This window comes from Schistocerca americana, chromosome X, assembly GCF_021461395.2.
Source record: "Schistocerca americana isolate TAMUIC-IGC-003095 chromosome X, iqSchAmer2.1, whole genome shotgun sequence".
Classification (NCBI taxonomy): domain Eukaryota; kingdom Metazoa; phylum Arthropoda; class Insecta; order Orthoptera; family Acrididae; genus Schistocerca; species Schistocerca americana.
In genome coordinates this window covers 151825723-151847768 of record NC_060130.1, presented here as the reverse complement: position 1 = coordinate 151847768, position 22046 = coordinate 151825723, and the positions used below count along the sequence as shown (strand labels likewise).

The window sequence follows — 22046 nt, the reverse complement described above, 5'->3', positions numbered from 1 at the left end:
TACGATCTAGCAAGGCGCCATATTCAGTTACTATAATTACTTCAAGAATGTATTCTGAACATATAATATTGTGAATCATGTACCGTCAAGAGCGACGTTCATCATTAATGGATTAAAGTTAAGTATCAAACTAATTATGTCCGCTTTCTGAATTCTCATTCCTTGTCATGTTCCAGACCTCACGTCAGCATAGTTCTTCCCTCCTCACGCCAGCCTGCGTGAGCTAAAACACGTGCATTTCGGCCTCCACTAGTAACACGGTGTTGGCTCTTCTGCCAACACAACAGAACCACTTACAAATTTATATAAGTCACGTAGAAAAATTTTCTAACCGTAGTTTTATGGGAAGGGAGGAGGGAGGAGCGGCCGGCTTAGCAGTTCTGCCAGTGGCGCAGTATTGACTTGGCACGCCTCTCAGCTAAAGTGCTATTCCACTTGCAGGTTAAAACCCGCATCCTGCCATGCAGATTTGAGATTTCCGTTATTTCCCAAAATCGCTTAAGGCAAACGCCTGAACGGTTCCTTTGAAGGGGCACGGCCGGTTTCTTTCGCCGTCCTTCCGTAATCCGACTTTGTGCTCCATCTTTACTGACCTCGTTGCCGATGGGACGTTAAACACTAATCTCCTCCCTCTCCATCTCCAGTTGCAGGATGGGTCGTTAAACCTGCATTCCAGCCTCGGTTTGTCTTGCGAGTGATTCGATTGCCCACTGTGTAGCTTTATTAGCATTAGTTTTGTAAGTAGGCTGTTTAGGTTTTTTATTGGCTGTTTAGGTTTTTTATTGGTAACGCCACCTCTGTATGAAAATCACTGGCTGTGCTGTGTGCAGTCTGTGGCTGCTTTGCATTGTTGTAATACTCGCCATTGTAGTGTTAGGCAGCTGGCTGTGAACAGCGCGTAGCGTTGCGCAGTTGGAGGTGAGCCGCCAGCAGTGGTGGATGTGGGGAGAGAGATGGCGGAGTTTTGAAATTTGTCATGAACTGCTATATTTATATATGATGATATCAAGGTAAATACATTGTTTGTTGTCTATTAATATCTTTCATTTGCTAACTATCCCTATCAGTAGTTAGTGCCTTCCATAGTTTGAATCTTTTATTTAGCTGGCAGTAGTGGCGCTCGCTGTATTGCAGTAGCTTGAGCAGCGAAGATTTTTGTGGGGTAAGTGATTTGTGAAAGGTATAGTTTAATGTTAGTCAGGGCCATTCTTTTGTAGGGAATTTTGAAAGTCAGATTGCGTTGCGCTAACAAAATATTGTGTGTCAGTTTAAGCACAGTCATGTATAATTGTTCAAAGGGCACGTTTCAGATTTACTCGTGCAGCTGCCGTGAAATATTTTGCGGCTTTTGAGTTTGCTCCCTGTTGTCTCTCTAACGCTACACACCGCCTTGCGAGGTCACTCGTCCGGGGAAAACCAGTTCCAGTAACCATTCACTATACTTGCTGTCCTACCATCATAAGTGGATTACTTCGTGGTTGCTACATTCCGCCATTAACAGAGGCTGAGCTGTCGCCAGCTCTGATGTGGCAGCTCCAACACACTACCTCCTCCCGAGCGTGTGGCGCCGCAACGCGCCTCTGTCAAACCGACGTGCGTTGATCGCACTTGTCGTCTCACATGCCGACTACATTCTTCATTTGTGTAGCCTGTTGTATAATTAGATTATTAAAGCTGATATCGTGTACGCAACCTCTGAAATGCGTTTTCTCGTTACGACGCGCTAATTAAAACATTATCATTCGTAGGGGTTTCCCGATTTTTTCTAGCTTATCGTGAAAATGTGACATTCGCATGCGTGTAGTGCAATACCTCTTATTACATCCACATCCAAGTAATCACAGTGAGACTTACACTACTGCCCATTAAAATTGCTACACCAAGAAGATGACGTGCTACAGGCGCGAAATTTCACCGACAGGAAGAAGATGCTGTGGTATGCAAATGATTAGCTTTTCAGAGCATTCACACAAGGTTGGCGCCGGTGGCGACACCTACAACGTGCTAACATGAGGAAAGTTTCCAACCGATTTCTCATACACAAACAGCAGTTGACCGGCGTTGCCTTGTGAAACGTTGTCGCGATGCCTCGTGTAAGGAGGAGAAATGCGTACCATCGCGTTTCCGACTTTGATAAAGGTCGGATTGTAGCCTATCGCGGTTGCGGTTTAACGTATCGCGACAGTGCTGCTCGCGTTGGTCGAGATCCAATGACTGTTAGCAGAATATACAATCGGTGGGTTCAGGAGGGTAATACGGTACGCCGTGCTGGATCTCAACGGCCTCGTATCACTAGCAGTCGAGATGACAAGGCATCTGATCCGCATTGCTGTAACGGATCGTGCAGCCACGTCTCGATCCCTGAATCAACAGATGGGGACGTTTGCAAGACAGCTACTATCTGTACGAACAGTTCGACGTCGTTTGCAGTAGCATGGACTATCAGCTCGGACACCATGGCTGCGGTTACCCTTGATGCTGCATCACAGACAGAAGCGCCTGCAATGGTGTACTCAACGACGAACCTGGGTGCACGAATGGCCAAACGTCATTTTTTCGGATGAATCCAGGCTCTGTTTACAGCATCATGATGGTCGCATCCGTGTTTGGCGACATCGCGGTGAACGCACATTGGAAGCGTGTATTCGTCATCGCCATACTGGCGTATCACCTGGCGTGATGGTATGGGGTGCCATTGGTTACACGTCTCTGTCACTTCTTGTTCGCATTGACGGCACTTTGAACAGTGGACGTTACATTTCACATGTGTTACGACCCGTGGCTCTACCCTTCATTCGATCCCTGCGAAACCCTACATTTCAGCAGGATAATGCACGACCGCATGTTGCAGGTCCTGTACGGGCCTTTCTGGAACAGAAAATGTTCGCCTGCTGCCCTGGCCAGCACATTCTCCAGATGTCTCACCAACTGAAAACGTCTGGTCAATGGTGGCCGAGCAACTGTCTCGTCACAACACGCCAGTCACTACTGTTGATGAACTGTGGTATCGTGTTGAAGCTGCATGGGCAGCTGTAACTGTACACGCCATCCAAGCTCTGTTTGACTCAATGCCCAGGCGTATCAAGGCCGTTACAAAGTCCAGAGGTGGTTGTTCTGGGTACTGATTTCTCAGGATCTATGCACCCAAATTGCGTGAAAATGTAATTACATGTCAGTTATAGTATAATATATTTGTCCAATGAATACCCGTTTATCATCTACATTTCTTCTTGGTGTAGCAATTTTAATGGCCAGTAGTGTATATACATCAGATCTTGACGCTTCTTACAAGGAGCACATAGAGGATACATCAGTGGAAATTCCCAAAAATATAATGTGCTAATGAAAAAATATCGAATGCTCGAATGTCGAAAAACGAAATACTATTGAATGACGATATAGCTCAGTAGTAAGGCAATGTTTCTCGGGCGGCCAGTACTACAACTGCCCATATGCGCGGTGCCGAAGGAAGCATATGGGAGAACTGCTTTCCTGCTCCCCGCCTCACCTCTCCCGCTGTGCCAGAGCGATGCGCGGTGCAGGAAACTGTGCCTCAACCACAGCGCCACGCGACCTGAAGCACACGCAAGACGCGGGTCGGCGCGTCGCGGTCCCACTCGAACCTATTAAGCCCCCTTTACACCGAAGGGAACGCGCAACAGCGAACGAGCATTTTCTCTGCTGTAAACGCTTGGCGCGTGGTGTTAGGTAGTGTATGGGCCGCATTCGCAAGTGTTCCCTTGTGATGCGCTGGGCAAACCGTCAAAGGAAGTTCGCGTTCTCCCCTACGGCGCTAGCATCGTCGATAGTCGCAGTACACTCGCTTTGCCGCAGTGTGCTGTTTTTCGCTCGCGAACTGTTGTTGGTGTTGTTTATTGTGTCATTTTCGTGGCAATAGAGTGATGAAAGCGCATCTTACGGATCCTCAGCATAAAATGCTCAACAAAAAAAGGGTGCTTGACCGTGCCAACAGAGGAAGTTAACAAGAAAATGAACTCACTACTATCTTCTTTTAGCGATGAAACGGATAAATAACGTACAATCAAATGGTTCAAAAGGCTCTGAGCACTATGGGACTTAACATCTATGGTCATCAGTCCCCTAGAACTTAGAACTACTTAAACCTAACTAACCTAAGGACAGCACACAACACCCAGTCATCACGAGGCAGAGAAAATCCCTGACCCCGCCGGGAATCGAACCCGGGAACCCGGGCGTGGGAAGCGAGAACGCTACCGCACGACCACGAGCTGCGGACAATGACGTACAATCACGGGAATGGGTCCTGTCGAAAAATGTAATTCCTAGTGGTTCGCCCTCAAACCGCTGTGGTATGATATACTCTTCTTCCCCCTCCACATCTGCGGGTACGCATTGCACGTCCTGTTTCATCTACATCACGCCCCACAAGCCACCTAATGGTGTGTGGCGGAGGGTACTTTCGGTACCACTATCTGATCCCTCCAACCCTGTTCCACTCGCGAATAGTGCGTGGGAGGAATGATTGTCGGTAAACGTATGTATTGGTTCTAATTTCTCGAATTTTCGCCTCGTGGTCAATACACGAGATGCATGTCGGGGGAAGTAGTATGCTGTCCGATTTCTCCTGAGAAGTGCTGTCCTGAAATTTCAATAGTAAATCTCTCCGTGATGCACAACACCTCTCTCGTAACGTCTGCCAGTGGAGTTTGTTTAGTATCTGCGTAACGCTCTCTGGCCAGATAAACAATCCCGTGACAAAACGCGCCGCTCTTCGTTAGATCTCCTCTATCTCCTCTATCAGTCCTACCTGATAGGGAACCCACATAGATGAACAATACCGAAGAATCGAGCGAACAAGGGCCTTCTGAGCCACTTCTTTCGTGGATGAGTTACATTTCCTTGAAGATTCTTCCGATGAATCTGAGCCTGGTGGCTGCTTTTCCCACTATCTGTTCTATATAGTTCTTCCACTTAGGGTCGCTCTGGATAGTTACGCCTAGATATTTTACGGCAGACGCTGTCTCCAGCTGTTTGTCATCAATAGTGTAGCTGTACAGTAGTAGATTTCTTTTCCTGTGTATGCGCAATATGTTACATTTATTTACGAACAGGGTCAAGTGCCAGAGTCTGCACCATTCATCAATTCTCTGCAGGTCGTTCTGCAAATTCTTACTGTCTTCTGGCCTTGCTACTTTGGTATACACAACTGTATCATCTGCGAATAGCCTTAAAGAGCATCCGACGCTTTCTACTAAATCATTTATATGTTTTGTAAACAGCAACGGTCCTATCACACTTCCCTGTGGTACTGGCTCTAAGCACTATGGGACTTAACATCTAAGGTCATCAGTCCCCTAGACTTAGAACTACTTAAACGTAACTAACCTAAGGACATCATACACAGCCATGCCCGAGGCAGGATTTGAACCTGCGACCGTAGCACCCTGTGGTACTCCAGATGTTATCTTTCCATCTGTCGATTTAGTTCCGTTAAGAGCGACGTGTTGAGCTCTATCTGCAAGAAAGTCTTGAATCCAATCGCCGGTCTGCTCCGATACTCCGTAGGCTCGTATTTTTTTCATTAAACGGCAATGCCTTACTGAAATCAAGGAACGCGCCATAAACCTGAGCGCCGTTGTCCACTGCGCAGTGGATCTCATGGATCAACAGAACGAGCTGAGTTTCGCAGGATCTCTGTTTGCGGAATCCATGTTGATTTTTATAGAGGAGATGTTCACTTTTCAAATACGTCATAATTCTTGAGCATGAGACATGTTCCATAATTCTACAACAGATTGACGTCAACGATATAGGTCTATAATTGTGTGGATATGTCTTACGGCCTTTCTCAAAAACTGGAATGACCTGCGCTTTTTTCCAGTGGTTAGGTAACTTTCGTTGCTCAAGCGATCTACGATAAATTACTGCTAGAAGGGGAGCAAGTTTTTTCGCATAATCTTTATAGAATCTTATAGGTATCTTATCTGGTTCTGAAGCCTTTCCACTACTAAGCGATTGTAGCTGCTTTTCAGTTCCGCGATCGATTATCTCAATATCTGCCATTTCGACGTTCGTACAACAATTGAAAGGAGGGACAGAGCTATGATCTTTCGCGGTGAAACAACTTCGGAAGACCGAATTCAGTACTTCGGTCTTCTCTCTATCTTCCGTTTTGGTGCCGGTGTGGTCGCTAAGAGAATCAATAGATGATTTTGACCCATTTACTGATTTTGCATGCGACCAAAATCTCTTAGGGTTTTTACTCAGGTCGGTTGACAACGTATTACTTTTAAAATCATTGAACGCTTCTCTCGTTGCTCTCCTTACGCTCATTTTCGCTTCGTTCAGCATTTGTTTGTCAGCTAGGTTTTTACTTCTCTTGAATCTCAGATGAAGCGCTCTTTGTTTATGTGGTGTCACCGCCAGACACCACACTTGCTAGGTGGTAGCCTTTAAATCGGCCTCGGTCCGTTAGTATACGTCGGACCAGCGTGTCGCCACTATCAGTGGTTGCAGACCGAGCGCCGCCACACGGCAGGTCTAGAGAGACTTCCTAGCACTCGCCCCAGTTGTACAGCCGACTTTGCTAGCGATGGTTCACTGACAAAATACGCTCTCATTTGCCGAGACGATAGTTAGCATAGCCTTCAGCTACGTCATTTGCTACGACCTAGCAAGGCGCCATTACCAGTTACTATTGAGATTATGAATAATGTACCCTCAAGAGCGACGTTCACCATTTATGGATTAAAGTTAAGTATTCCACAGCTACGTCCTTTTTTGCTAAAGTCTAATTTCCTTGTCCTGTTCCAGACCTCACGCGAGCCTGCGTGAGCTAAAACGCGTGCCTTTCGGCTTCCTCTCATACCGGTGTTGGCTCTCCTGTCAATCCACAACAGTTTATGTAGCGCTTTTCTGGAAATTGGAAATTTGTGGTAAGGACTATGGGTCCCTAGGCTTACCACTACTTAATCTAACTTAAAGTAACTTACGCTAAGGACAACACACACACCCGTGCCCGAGGGAGGACTCGAACCTCCGACGGAGGGAGCCGCGCGAACCGTGGCAAGACGGCCTAGACCGGCGCCTTTCTAGCCCTGCTATTAAGCCGTGGTGGATCTTTCCTTTTCCTTAAAACCTTAATCGGAACATACTTTTCTAGGGTATATTGAACGATGCTTTTGAATTTTTTCCATCTGTTCTCCACATCTTCGTCCTCATCACCGAATATTTGATGCTGACTGCTGAGATATTCTGAAATTCTTTTTGTTTATTTCTTCATCCCTTTCATGCAACTGCTATAAGAGGGATAAATGTCATCAAAATAAACAGCTAACGTAGATTAATACTTAAAAAAATATACGAAAGACTTGATCATTCTCGTGGCTTACATTCAAGGTATCTGTCTTGTTTTCACAGTTTTGCTATTATTTTACCAAGATTAAATTCGGGAACAGAATACGTGAAAACTGCTTTCCCTCCAATAAAGATGCATCTGGTCTTTTGTATATTTTTGTATTAAATTACTCATTTTTAATGACAGTAACTACCTCGCATTTACCTTTATAAAATCCACGAGTGTTTAGCATACGGCACTAAATACTTCAGGAATTATTTGGGAAACAGATGCGGTTGATATACGATACATGTACACTCCTGGAAATGGAAAAAAGAACACATTGACACCGGTGTGTCAGACCCACCATACTTGCTCCGGACACTGCGAGAGGGCTGTACAAGCAATGATCACACGCACGGCACAGCGGACACACCAGGAACCGCGGTGTTGGCCGTCGAATGGCGCTAGCTGCGCAGCATTTGTGCACCGCCGCCGTCAGTGTCAGCCAGTTTGCCGTGGCATACGGAGCTCCATCGCAGTCTTTAACACTGGTAGCATGCCGCGACAGCGTGGACGTGAACCGTATGTGCAGTTGACGGACTTTGAGCGAGGGTGTATAGTGGGCATGCGGGAGGCCGGGTGGACGTACCGCCGAATTGCTCAACACGTGGGGCGTGAGGTCTCCACAGTACATCGATGTTGTCGCCAGTGGTCGGCGGAAGGTGCACGTGCCCGTCGACCTGGGACCGGACCGCAGCGACGCACGGATGCACGCCAAGACCGTAGGATCCTACGCAGTGCCGTAGGGGACCGCACCGCCACTTCCCAGCAGATTAGGGACACTGTTGCTCCTGGGGTATCGGCGAGGACCATTCGCAACCGTCTCCATGAAGCTGGGCTACGGTCCCGCACACCGTTAGGCCGTCTTCCGCTCACGCCCCAACATCGTGCAGCCCGCCTCCAGTGGTGTCGCGACAGGTGTGAATGGAGGGACGAATGGAGACGTGTCGTCTTCAGCGATGAGAGTCGCTTCTGCCTTGGTGCCAATGATGGTCGTATGCGTGTTTGGCGCCGTGCAGGTGAGCGCCACAATCAGGACTGCATACGACCGAGGCACACAGGGCCAACACCCGGCATCATGGTGTGGGGAGCGATCTCCTACACTGGCCGTACACCACTGGTGATCGTCGAGGGGACACTGAATAGTGCACGGTACATCCAAACCGTCATCGAACCCATCGTTCTACCATTCCTAGACCGGCAAGGGAACTTGCTGTTCCAACAGGACAATGCACGTCCGCATGTGTCCCGTGCCTCCCAACGTGCTCTAGAAGGTGTAAGTCAACTATCCTGGCCAGCAAGATCTCCGGATCTGTCCCCCATTGAGCATGTTTGGGACTGGATGAAGCGTCGTCTCACGCGGTCTGCACGTCCAGCACGAACGCTGGTCCAACTGAGGCGCCAGGTGGAAATGGCATGGCAAGCCGTTCCACAGGACTACATCCAGCATCTCTACGATCGTCTCCATGGGAGAATAGCAGCCTGCATTGCTGCGAAAGGTGGATATACACCGTACTAGTGCCGACATTGTGCATGCTCTGTTGCCTGTGTCTATGTGCCTGTGGTTCTGTCAGTGTGATCATGTGATGTATCTGACCCCAGGAATGTGTCAATAAAGTTTCCCCTTCCTGGGACAATGAATTCACGGTGTTCTTATTTCAATTTCCAGGAGTGTATTTGAGGCTTGCGTAACTGTCACGTGTTGCTAACAATCGCAGCGTCAGTGCTAGCGTCTCTTCCACTGATATGGATCGTCGATAATTTGACTTCTAGTCGTAGCTAGAGGAATGCGAAAATATTCCATCGACATGGGGGTGTAGTTTTGGAATAAAGCAAGCGATTGTTACAGATCTATATCACTAAACATAGACAAACCACCACTTCTTTCTCGCCTCCGCAAAAATTCAGACACCCACATTTTGTGTGTCTACATCACTTTGCTTTCATGACCGACAACGAGCTGGCTTCTCCGCCACACTGTGCTGAACATGGGCTAAGCAACGTTACCGCGACAACGTTTTGATGCCAAATAACTAATCACGTCGGATGCTTTCTCTTCCATTCGCTCCAGTGTAAATGGTTATTGGCAGGTACAAGTCAATGATGGCGAGCGCAAGCGAACTCCCTACGCATTGCCTGCGAATGCGCATTCGCTTGCGTTCGCTCGTGTTCGCTTCGGTGTGAAGGGGGTTTACGTTACAAAAATGCGCGCTGCCCTGCGCAGCGCCACACGCACTATCCACGTCTCAGTTTGCATCTAGCCTCACGTCAGAATAGGAATTTGGAACAGCTGAAGGAATTTTAGTTAGAGAGATTTCTATCGTCCACGTATTGCGTTAAAATGCACATACCTGTGGAACCAAACATCTAAAATGTTCTCGGGTTTCTTGCTGCGTCAGTGGTTAGCAGCGTGTCCGCTACGTTTCGGAAGGCATGGGCTCTCCTGTCATCTTTTGGGAAAGTGGCGCGACGTGAAACCCGAGAAACTTTTATTGCGTTGACACGTTGGGAGAATCATTTGCGCATTGAATTGAAGACAGTAACTATACTCGTGCTGTTTGCTCCTAACTCCCGCGTTCCAATTTCATGCATACAGGGTGTCCCAGAAGGAATGGCCAGTATTCTGGGATATGACGCGAACAATCATTTGAACCAAAAAAGTTAACCCTTTCGTGGGCAAAATTATTTAGCAGTTTTTTTAATGAATGGAGAGCAGATAGTAGTTAACAGATAGGTATATTTATCATACAGAATATCAAATTTGCTGTGGCACAAATCTCTTTCACTTCAAAGTTCTTTGCTTTCCTAATCTGAGAGTCGGTGGCATGGACTAAAATAAGAAAAAAATGCCCAGCAAACATGGGCTCTAAAGTGCATATCATGAGAACTATGGGCAACTCTTCAGTAGAAGAGATGTGTTTAAGGTAGCGAAGATGTTCATAGCTCTTAAGGTATGAATTTTAGAGTCAATGTTTACTAGAGTTTTTTGCTTCTGTGATCGTTCCTGCATACATCCCTAAATATTGACCATTTCTCCTGGGACACCCTGTATATACAGGGTGTAACTAAATTCGCTTTACAGACGTAGAGGGCTCGTAGTGAGAAACCAAGATGGTTAAGTTTGGCATGTCCGGGAACGTACCGTTTTCCCACTGCACGGAGAATACTACAACACTCGTCGCTCTCTGACTCCTGCTGCTTGTCGCCTGGGTCCACTTACAAGTAGGTCTCGATGTGACGACCACTTATATCACCACAGGTACGATACGTTCGTACCATGTTTTGGTGTACACGATCACAAGTGTCTGGTCCTATAGCATCCACCGAAGCCATAACCCGCACCAGTAGGTCGCCTTCGGATGCCACAGGAGTCTCGTAAACCGAGGGTTTCATGTGAGCCCACAGGCGGTAGTCTAGCGGGTTCGAGTCGGGAGAACGTGCAGCCCGAGCAATCGGGTCATCACGACCTATCTACTGTTGCCCAAATCCTTGGTCAAGACGATCTCTGGGCAGGTCACAAAGTTATCTGAATGGCATACGAACAGATCTGTAGTGGGCACGGAACATCAGATGATCGGTCAATAACGCGCTGTACGTAATACCCTGTTGTATTTTACGTGTATCGGGAAAACGGTACATTGCCGGACACGAGTTCATACGCTAAACTTAACCGTCTCGGTCCCCACTACAAGTTCTCAACGTCTGTAAAAGGTATTTAGTTGCACACTGTACATGAACGCACCAGGTATCTTCGAGTTCTTTCAGCATTATTTTTGTATTTACTCGCGAATGTTTGCAGTCAAAAAGAGATTCGAGAACACATGAATGATGGTTAAACATTTTGGGGGGACGGTGCTTAGGATCAGTGTTGCTGCAGCTTGTGCAGACGAAGAAATGTCTGTATATTGCGCTTTAATTGGCTTACCGTTTTGGAAATCTATCTGCAGGCGACAAGGCGCGTCCGGCGAACTCCTGGGGTCCATGGTCATCTGGAAGAGCTCGGGCGGCGCCGGCTGTGCGGGGTCCTCCAGGATGCCCGACTCGTAGCTGCAGCAGGAGGCCGGGTGTGTTTAGTTATTTACTTATTAAGTTGTGTGGATGACACGGTTGCGTAGAATATTTCATAAAATATCCAGAATAGTTTACAAGAAAGCCAAATAAAATCATAAAACCTGGATTTTCTTAATAAAGATAAGAAACTTAAAAGCAATAAAGCATCAGGGGAGGACGGAATTATAGCAGAACTCTTGAAAAATTTAGGTCCAAATTCGCTCAAAGAAATTACTCAAATAATCTAAAACATCTAGCAAACCGAAAAAATCCCAGATGACTGGAAGATTGCTCTGATTCATCCACTACGTAAAAAAGGTAATAAATCAGATGTAAACAACTATAGGCGATCTCTCCATTACCAGTCACCTACAAAATTCTATCAGCTTGTCTCTTGAATAGAACACAACAGCAATTAGAACCCAAAGTAGGTGTGTATCAAGCAGGATTTAGACGGAACACATCATGTCCGGAGCAAATTTTCAACCTCAAAACCATACTCAAATCGCGAGCTCTCAGACAAAAACCTGTAGTATGCACATTTGTATATTTCAAAAAAGCATAAGTTTCAGTAGACAGGCCCTCACTATTCCAAATTTTAGAAGAGAGGGGATTAGATCCCAAAACACGAGAAATCATAAAACAAACACTAATTGGCACTAAATCTAAAGTAAAATTTATGGGGGAGATCTCAGAACCCTTCGACATTCAAACAGGTGTGAGACAAGGTGATGGACTCTCTCCTATTCTGTTCAACTTAGTTCTAGACAAAGTTATGGAAGAATGGGAGAAGGAACTCAAGAAATGTGGGGTTTGGAAGCCAATCCGACTGGGCGTTGCCCGAACAACCTGTACATACCATATCTTGAATTTGCGGAGGACTTGGTGATACTAGCAGAGGGTGAGCAGTCTGCAGTCAAACAGCTGGAAATACTCAAAGAGTGTGCAGAAAAAGTAGATTTACAAATTTTATTTGAGAAAACAGAATTCTTTTGTTCAGAAACAGAAACTGCAAGCTCGAAAACAAAGTACGGTAAGATCAACAGGGGCCCATACCTTAAATACCTTTGAGAATTCATCGAACGGACAGGTATTGAAAAAATCACACAGTAACATGACCTCAAATAAATTAAAAGAGGTTTATAGTTAACGCAAAACCTCTACCATAAAAAATCAATCTCAAGAGAGGAAAAGATTCGACACTACAATATTGACATAAAACCAGCAATCCTCTAAGCAAGTGAAACACTAACCCTTAACAGAAAACAACAATTTGAAGACATCAAAAATAAGAGAGAAAGATCATCAGGAAAATTCTGGGAGGAAGACATACCCAAGAGGGTTATACGCTGCAGTCAATTAAAACAACAGAATAGTTTTCAAACATCAAAATTAATATTATGAAAAAGCGAATGAAATTCTTTGGTCATCTCAGACGACTACCAGAAAATCGATTGACGAAGAGAATAATAGATTATGTAACCTCACTTAAGAATTCCACATCTTGGCTAGATGAAATTCGAAAGGACCTAAATATTGCAAACATAAGACCAGCCGACACTCTAGAAAGAGACTCATTCACTCGCAAAGTAAACAAGTGGGAAGTTATATCGGAGCAACCAAAAGAAAAACAGTACAGACCAAAGTGGTGTGATGAGCGTAAACAAGCCTTTTGGGAAAGAATGAAAGCCTATAGGAAGAACAAGAACAACTCAAAGAAAAATTGATCGAGTTATCTGCTTAACGACTTCCATTTCTGGGGAGAATTCACCAATAATAATAATAATAATAATAATAAATATGCAGTATAAGAACAAACTTACAAATCTTAATAACTGGCTATAAAACGAAATGGTGTTGGGTGTTAGTTGGGATCATCGAGGTATTCACTTCGCATATTTTCGGAAACCATGGAAAACCCAAATCAGAACGGCTAGGGTCAGGTAGAATCAGTAGCACCAACAGTTCGCTGACGAGGCATGTAAACAATCGTTTTTACTTCGGTCAGTACAACCGAATAGCATAGAAAATCACCTAAATGTCTCCCAAAGGATATTGCAATGGCTGACGTCTCACCAGCAGTGCATCCTGTATGGCACTCTGGGGGCAGGTAGTACCAGGCGTTTGGTATTAAGTCCTACACTCTTTTCATTCTATGTAGATGATCTGTCCTATCGCAAATACCACACGTATTGAAAACAGCAATCGAAAATCTCAATACCGACTTGTGTGCACTATAAAAGTAGGCAGTACTGGTAGGTCATTCTATGCTCATTAGCCCGAAATATCGTGAATTCCGCCGTGTTTAACCCTTAATGGAACAGATCCCTGCCATGTTTAACCCTTAATGGAACAAATATCAACTTCTTTCTCTCAGAAGAGAGTGTAGGACCATCCGCTTTGGCCGAGCGGCTCTAGGCGCTTCAGTCTGGAACTGCGCGACCGCTACGGTCGCAGGTTCGAATCCTGCCTCGGGCATGGATGTGTGTGATGTCCTTAGGTTCGTTAGGTTTGAGTAGTTCTAGGGGACTGATGACCTCAGATGTGTGGTCCCATAGTGCACAGAGCCATTTTCAGAGAGTCTAGGGGTAATAACAGATGAAAATCTAAGTTGGACTGAGCACATAACTGCAATGTGCAGGGAGGCATCGGCATCCCTCTACGTCCTACAAAAGTATAAAAGGCTCTTATCTCTTGACCTGAAAAAGAACGTGTATAAACATCTACACCTCCAATTATTAATAACACGATGTTATACGGCAAGGTCATTTTCTGGAAAGCTCACTGCGCCTCGAGCTGGTTATAAATGCCTGTCTGTTATATCTGTAATGTTCGAGTCTTTGATCATATTTCACAATCATATGCACAGCTATCAAGGCTGCGTCCAGACAAGCGCAGAGTTTCATACCATCTATCTTCTCCACTGTCTTATCAACGAGTAGTGTCCTTTATATCTCTACTCAACCTTACCTCTCTTATCTGAACAACGTGGCAGAAACACCCATTCCCACCGTTCCGTCCCACCCATCGTTACGCCACTTTCTCCAAGTTCTTCTCAGTAGCGGGAAGCCGACTCTGGGATAACCTACCGCATTAAATTAGAGAACTGTATAACGCTTCCACCTTCAGAAGACAGTTAATGACATACCTCGTAAAGCAACAATAACGACTACTATTGTCCCAGTACGCACTCGTTACTCCTGTACATCCTTCTTTCCAGCCAGATCCTCCTCGTCTGCCAGTATTCTTAGTTGGAGCAGTTTCCTTAAATTTCTTTTCCCCAGAACTATCGATATCAGTAAACATTTATTTTGTGCACCTGTAAATTATTTTTTATATCTGCCAGTATCATTAGCGTTATTATTATTATTGTAATCATAATCATGATCATCATCATCATCACTAGTGGCAGTAGCAGCTATGGTACAAGTACTGCCAGTATTAACTACGTTAGTTCATAGTTGGCATTATTTATTCGCACTGTCACTATAGACACTCAAATCATTTTAACGCTATTTGTCAAATGGTTCAAATGGCTCTGAGCACTATGGGACTTAACTTCTGAGGTCATCAGTTCCCTAGAACTTAGAACTACTTAAGCCTAACTAACCTAAGGACATCACACACATCCATGCCCGAGGCAGGATTCGAACCTGCGACCGTAGCGGTTGCGCGGTTCCAGACTGTAGCGCCTAGAACCGCTCGGTCACTCTGGCCGGCTCCTCATGGGTCACTCCTATTCTGTCGAGGCGTTCCTTGAAAAATTAAGCTGATTCTTGTTGTATTGTTGATTTCGTTTACTTAAACTTATGGATTGACTTTTTTCGGGTTCATAAACATTTTATTTTTATCTGTTATCACTTTTATGTTGTAATTTCATGTACTGACACGTTCCATGACCTTGGAGATTTGCTCCTAAATTTGGTCCTATGGAACTTGACGTGTAAATAAATAAATAAATAAATTGAAGAGGGCTGTTTATGGACAGCGTGACCCACCAACCACTCTGAGGGATCTACGCCGAATCGCCGTTAAGGAGAGGGACAATCTGGACCAACAGTGCCTTGACTAACTAGTGGATAGTCTGCCACTATGAATACAGGCATGCGTCAGTGTAAGAGGTCGTGCTACTGGCTATTAGAGGTACTGGTGTGTACAGTCATCTGGACCACAACCTCTGAAGGTCTCGTTGTATGGTGGTACAACACGCAATGTGTGGTTTTCACGAGCAATAAAAAGGACGGAAATGATGTTTATATTGATATCTATTCCAATAGTCTGTACAGGTTCCGGAACACTCGGAACCGAGGTGAAGCAAAACTATTTTGATGTGTTATTATTATTTTGGTATGTTATACTGTTAGACTGAAATAGAGAATGACTGTGGTGTATATGTGAAACAGAAATTAGTGGAATTGTGAACAACTACGGTCACCCCGGCCGGCGATATTTGTCATATTAAAAATATCATACCTTGGGTAACTATGATGTAAAAATTATACTGTGTGTGTGTGTGTGTGTGTGTGTATGAACGAATAAACACCGTCCGAACAGGCCTCGAAGGTGTCGAGCGGCCGCCTTGTCATCCTCAGTCCTTAGGCGTCACCAGATGAGAATGGGTATGTTGTCAGAACACCGCTCTCCCAGTCGTCGTCAATTTTCGTGACCGGTGTCTTCTCAGTCAAGTACCTCTTCAATTGGCCTCACAAGGGCTGAATGCACGCTGCTTGCCCAAAGCACTCGGCAGACCCGGATGGTGACTCCTCCGAGTGCAACCCAAGGGCCCGCATCTCGTGGTCGTGCGGTAGCGTTCTCGCTTCCCACGCCCGGGTTCCCGGGTTCGATTCCCGGCGGGGTCAGGGATTTTCTCTGCCTCGTGATGGCTGGGTGTTGTGTGATGTCCTTAGGTTAGTTAGGTTTAAGTAGTTCTAAGTTCTAGGGGACTGATGACCATAGATGTTAAGTCCCATAGTGCTCAGAGCCATTTGAACCATTTTTGCAACCCAAGGCAGACAGCGCATAACTTCAGTGATCCGACGGGAACCGTTGTTACCACTGCGCCAAGGCCGTTGGCACTGTATATATAAACCCTAGTTTGATGTAAGACCAGGTTAAATAAATAAATAAATAAAATAAATAAATAAATTATCTATGGTTCTGGTCATTTTCGTAGATTAAATTAATGCAAAACAGTTACCTGGGTTTAAAGTATTGTTACAGTGAATAGAAGCTTTCAGAAGAAACGCCCACTGTTGTGTCTAGACAAGCCAGCCTAGACACAATGAGAGGAAGCCGAAAGGCACGCGCTACGCTCACGCAGATGGGCGTGAGGTCTGAAATAGGATACGTAATGAATGCTATAAAGAAAAGTACGTAGCTTCTGGAATACTTAACTTTAATCCATCCTTTTGGTACATCTGGAGATTGTGGCGATACAAGTGAGACTCTTTAGATACATGCAATGTTACTAATGGCGCCTTGCTAGGTCGTAGCCATTGACTTAGCTGAAGGCTATTCTAACTATCTGCTCTGCAAATGAGCGAGGCTTCGTCAGTATAGTCGCTAGCTACGTCGTCCGTACAACTGGGGCGAGTGCTAGTCCGTATCTCGAGACCCGCCTTGTGGTGGCGCTCGGTCTGCGATCCCTGACAGTGGCGACACGCGGGTCCGACATGTACTAATGGACCGCGGCCGATTTAAAGCTACCACCTAGCAAGTGTGGTGTCTGGCGGTGACACCACACCCACAACATAGGTTTTAAATCCTACGTTTTGGCTCTAAGAGTTAGGAGCCTACTGAAAATGTGTGCTTTACATACACTATGTGATCAAAAGTACCCGAATACCCCCAAAAACTACTTTTTCATATTAGGTGCATTGTGCTGCCACCTGCTGCCGGGTACTCCATATCAGCGACCTCAGTAGTCATTAGACATTGTGAGAGAGTAGAATGGGGCACTCCGCGGAACTCACGGACTTCAAACGTGGTCAGGTGATTGGGTGTCACTTGTGTCATACGTCTGTATGGGATTCTGGGCTGGCCATTGCATTTAAATTGCCTCACAAATGCTGTTTTATGACAGGGTACATTATGCTGATACAGTAATCGCCTCCAGACTGTTCCTCTAACGTACACAGCATGCAATAGCATAAAATGTATTCATAATCTTCTGCATTTAACGTTTTCTTAAGTGGAATAACGGGATCACACACTAATCACGAAAAACCCGCCCGTGCTGTAACACCGCTTCGTCTGTTCTTCACCGTTGGCACTACGCATGATGGCGGGTGACGTTCTCTAACCCTTCCCCCGGATCACCTCGAACGAGTGGACGCAAATTCCAACAGTGTAGGAGTCACAGCTGTGTGCGGCCTACCAGCACGCGGGAGGTGGGACAGGTTTTTGCGATCTTGTTGCGATGATAACACGCCTAGCCCAACGACTCACCGTGCTTTTGTTCACTGCCAGGTCTCCGTAGACATTCTGCGATGCTTTGGTTTTCCGGCAAAAGAAACTCCGTGAGAGGTGTCTGGTTGGAACGCACTTCCGCTACAGACGCCATTTTTAAGACAAGTTCTTTCCAGTACAACAGTACAATAAAAAAAGGTTCAAATGGCTCGAAGCACTATGAAAGTTAACATCTGAGGTCATCAGCCCCTAGACTTAGAACTACTTAAACCTGACTAACCTAAGGACACTATACACATCCATGCCCGAGGCAGGATTCGAACCTGCGACCGTAGCAGCCGCGCGCTTCCGGACCGAAGCGCCTAGAACCGTTCCGCCACAGTGGCCGGCACAATACAATCAGTGGCAGATAATTTTTTTTTCCGACAACATTAGAAAAACATGAAAGAAAAATAAGGATTTGGAGGAAACCTAAGGGAGCGTCACGCGAAAAACAAAAAATGTAAAAAAAAAGAGATTTTTCAAATGCATCTAAAAGTTTCCAGGCATAAAAGCATATAATCACTACAACTGATAAAATATTAAAATTAAAGATCGATAAAATACGAGGGGTAGCCCCCCCCCAAAAAAAGAAATTGCATTGCTGCGAACGAAGCTTGTGAAGTACGCATGAACGCATTTCTGCCGCCAGGCTTGTATAACGCAGCTCGTTGCCAGTTCAGTGCCAGCTGCGTTGTCGACCTGGCTTGTTCTGTTCATCTGCAGTGATTGTTTTTGCTAGTTCTGTTTTGTTCTTGTTTCGTTAAGTGAACAACGTGCAGCTGTGAAATTTTGTTTTATAGTCGGTAAAATGCTGCTGAAACTGTTTTAATGTCTCAAACAGCTTACCATGATGATGTTATGGGAAAAACTCAAGTGTACGAGTGAGTTGCTGGATTTAAAAATGGCAAAATATCGACTGTGACAAACCTCGTTCTGGACGGCCATCAACTGCCCGAATCGCCGAAAAAATTGAAAAAATTCGAGATCTTGTGCTCACAGACAGTTGACAGACATTTGATCAACTGTGAGAGATTAGTGGGCTATCTCGGAGCTCGGTTCAGCGAATCTTAGCGGAACATTTGGGAATGAAAAGGGTTGCTGGCACCACGACAGTGCTCCTGCACACACGGCCATCTCTGTTAGACAGTTTCTCGATAAAAATGGCATGGTTCCGATGCTCCAAGCACCTTACTCGCCTGACCTGACTCCGTGCGACTTTTTCTTATTTCTACACATGGAAAGGGCATGAAAGGACACCGATTTGACAACACTGAAGAGGTCAAGAAAAAAACGAGGGAGGAGCTGTCAGCCCTTTCTAATGATAACTACAAAAAATGTTTCGAACAATGGAAGAAGCGGTGGGACAAATGTATTGGTTCCAATGGAGAGTATTTTGAAGGGGATAAGATTGTCTTGCAAACAGTTTGAAAATATTTAGCTTTTAAAAAATAATTCCGGTTTTTTGGGTACCCCTCTTAATATATAATATTAAAATTATGTGCAAGTGACATAAGTAGCGTATTAGCTGAAGAATTACAAACAACCAACAGATCGATAAAATAATGTAACGTGGCTTAGACATTTAAACACTCACGTAACTAATATTTCCTTATAAAAGAACAGATCATTTCGGAAAAATAGTACAACATTTCAAAATGCTCTGAATGAAACAATTTCACCAAACAAAATTACGCAAAATGCGTGTCGATATAGAAACAATAAAATTCTGGACAAATTTGACAGATACTCTTAAATTTAAAAAAACAGTGAAACGTTTTCATTGTAGCAAGCTGACAAAACATGTTACATTGAACTAATTGTTATCGAAGCCGGCCGAAGTGCCCGTGCGGTTCTAGGCGCTGTAGTCTGGAACCGCGAGACCGCTACGGTCGCAGGTTCGAATCCTGCCTCGGGCATGGATGTGTGTGATGTTCTTAGGTTAGTTAGGTTTAACTAGTTCTAAGTTCTAGGGGACTAATGACCTCAGAAGTTGAGTCCCATAGTGCTCAGAACCATTTGAACCATTTTTTTTTTTTTTTTTTTTTTTGTAATCGAAACTCCACTCGTGCAAGACAATATTTATCGTTTATTCACAGACGATTTAGCACGTTATGTGCTTCATTCGAAGAGTTTTCAGATTATTACTTACTTGTGTGATGAAATTTGCAGCAGATTACAGTGTCTCAAAATAGGTCACATAAAGACGTAATTGTGAAAGAAACGTAAATGAGTAGCCTACTGCACCTAACAGAATTTCAATACCAATTCCTACAATTTTTCTTTACAAAGAAGGAAATCAAGTGATAGAATACCCAGCTTACGAGTGTTGTAGGATTTAAGGACAACAACGTCCTTTCATACGAAATACTGTGTAATGTACAATCAAACATTACAGCTAAGTAGAACAGGACATATGAAATATGTAAAACGATTTCCAGAAATAATGAAAAATAAACTCAAGAGAAAACTGAAATTCTTTTAGAGTACTCTTCAAGAATAAATGAATGAGTTAAGCCTGTGTTGATGTACGCTTCAGTGTGAGAAAGAAGATTAAAATAATCAATACAAATTCGTCAGTGTAGAAAAAAGTACTACTAACGATTGTAAAGAAGCAAAGAAATAAAGAAAAAGAAGCTGATTTTCAAATCTTCAGGATTTAAAATACTTTATAGACAATTAAAATCGAATGGAAATATAAAATAATAAAAAATATATTGACGACATAAATAGAGGCAATTTAATACAAACAAGCATTCCGATATGCTAGTATTTTAAGTTCAGGATCTGTTATGAGTCACATAATATTCATAAGCTTTCTGAAATTAAGAAGTACGAAAATTCATAAAAAAGTAAAATGATTACAATGCAATGTAGAATCTTCTTGCAAAGTTCTTAGCTTATGTGCTAAAGAAACAAATAATCTTACTTTGTTTGTTGTTTTTATCTAATACTGAAGTTTACTTCAATATAACACTGTAGACTTTCACGACTGTAGTCTGTTTCAATAACATTATTTTTGGTGTGATCGTGTCATATGTGATAAACCTAGCAACGTTTCGTTTACTATTGCAGGCAGTTCTCATCACTCACCCTCATGAAGACTACCTGTACCAGTAGTCAAAACGTCGGTAGTTTAATCGCAAATTACGCAGTCAAACACCCAGAACTATTTTACTGAAAAACTGTGCTTAAATGTTTATGAAATTATTAATTTCTCATTAATATATACACATAATAAATAAATAATGGTAGACAGGAACACAAAGAAAGAGCACCATAAATTATGTGACTTAAGTAACAATTTAAACAGGAAATGCTACAATCTATAAGAAAATATAAGCAAGACCTACGAAAAAATTAATCCTTCGACCAAGAACATTTGTTTTCTACATTCATAGATGCTATATTTTTTAGAACACGGCGTTTCTGTGGCTGAGTTTTGATCAGCGCTTTCTGTGATCAAAGCAGTCTTCGAAGTGTTATGACTTACATTCGTACTGGAAATTTTATTTATGTTGTAAGTATGATTACATAGGGAAAGAACTGCATAAAGTTAACAAGATGCAGTGGACTAATATAGTACTGAAATAAGTGTTTTGGAAGACAGTAACTCCAGAATTGTCACATACAGGTTACTAAATGATGTCAATAAACGAAGTTAGGTAGAAATGGTGAGAGGGTTCGTTGAAAAAGGTCGTGGCCGATTCCATGCACCATCCTTGTCAATCGGAGCTGTTATCTTTATCGACTTTACCGAGCGAGGTGGCGCAGTGGTTAGCACACTGGACTCGCATTCGGGAGGACGACGGTTCAATGCCGTCTCCGGCCATCCTGATTTAGGTTTTCCGTGATTTCCCTAAATCGCTTCAGGCAAATTCCAGGATGGTTCCTTTGAAAGAGCACGGCCGATTTCCTTCCCCTTCCTTCCCTCACCCGAGCTTGCGCTCCGTCTCTAATGACCTCGTTGTCGACGGGACGTTAAACACTAATCTCCTCCTCCTTTATCGACTTTCATACATACGAAATGCTGCATTTCAATCTTCCTTCGGTCGAAACGTCCGTCCATGGTCTGTGCTAACCTGCATGGTCTGCTCCATAGTGGCGTTGGGCAGTACTGATCACTTACTATGGAGCCCGCAATTGCATCAACCTCTGATACATTCTA

At 44.3% G+C, this 22046-nt stretch overlaps 1 protein-coding gene across 1 annotated transcript in view; it reads right to left on the bottom strand.

Moving 5' to 3' along the window:
* Positions 1-22046, bottom strand: part of LOC124554941 (argininosuccinate synthase) — a 154419-nt gene that overhangs the window by 33369 nt on the left and 99004 nt on the right. Inside the window, exon 6 of the mRNA XM_047128641.1 lies at positions 11307-11428. Within this exon, the coding sequence (XP_046984597.1) occupies positions 11307-11428 (122 nt within the window). The remainder of the gene's footprint in view (positions 1-11306; positions 11429-22046) is intronic.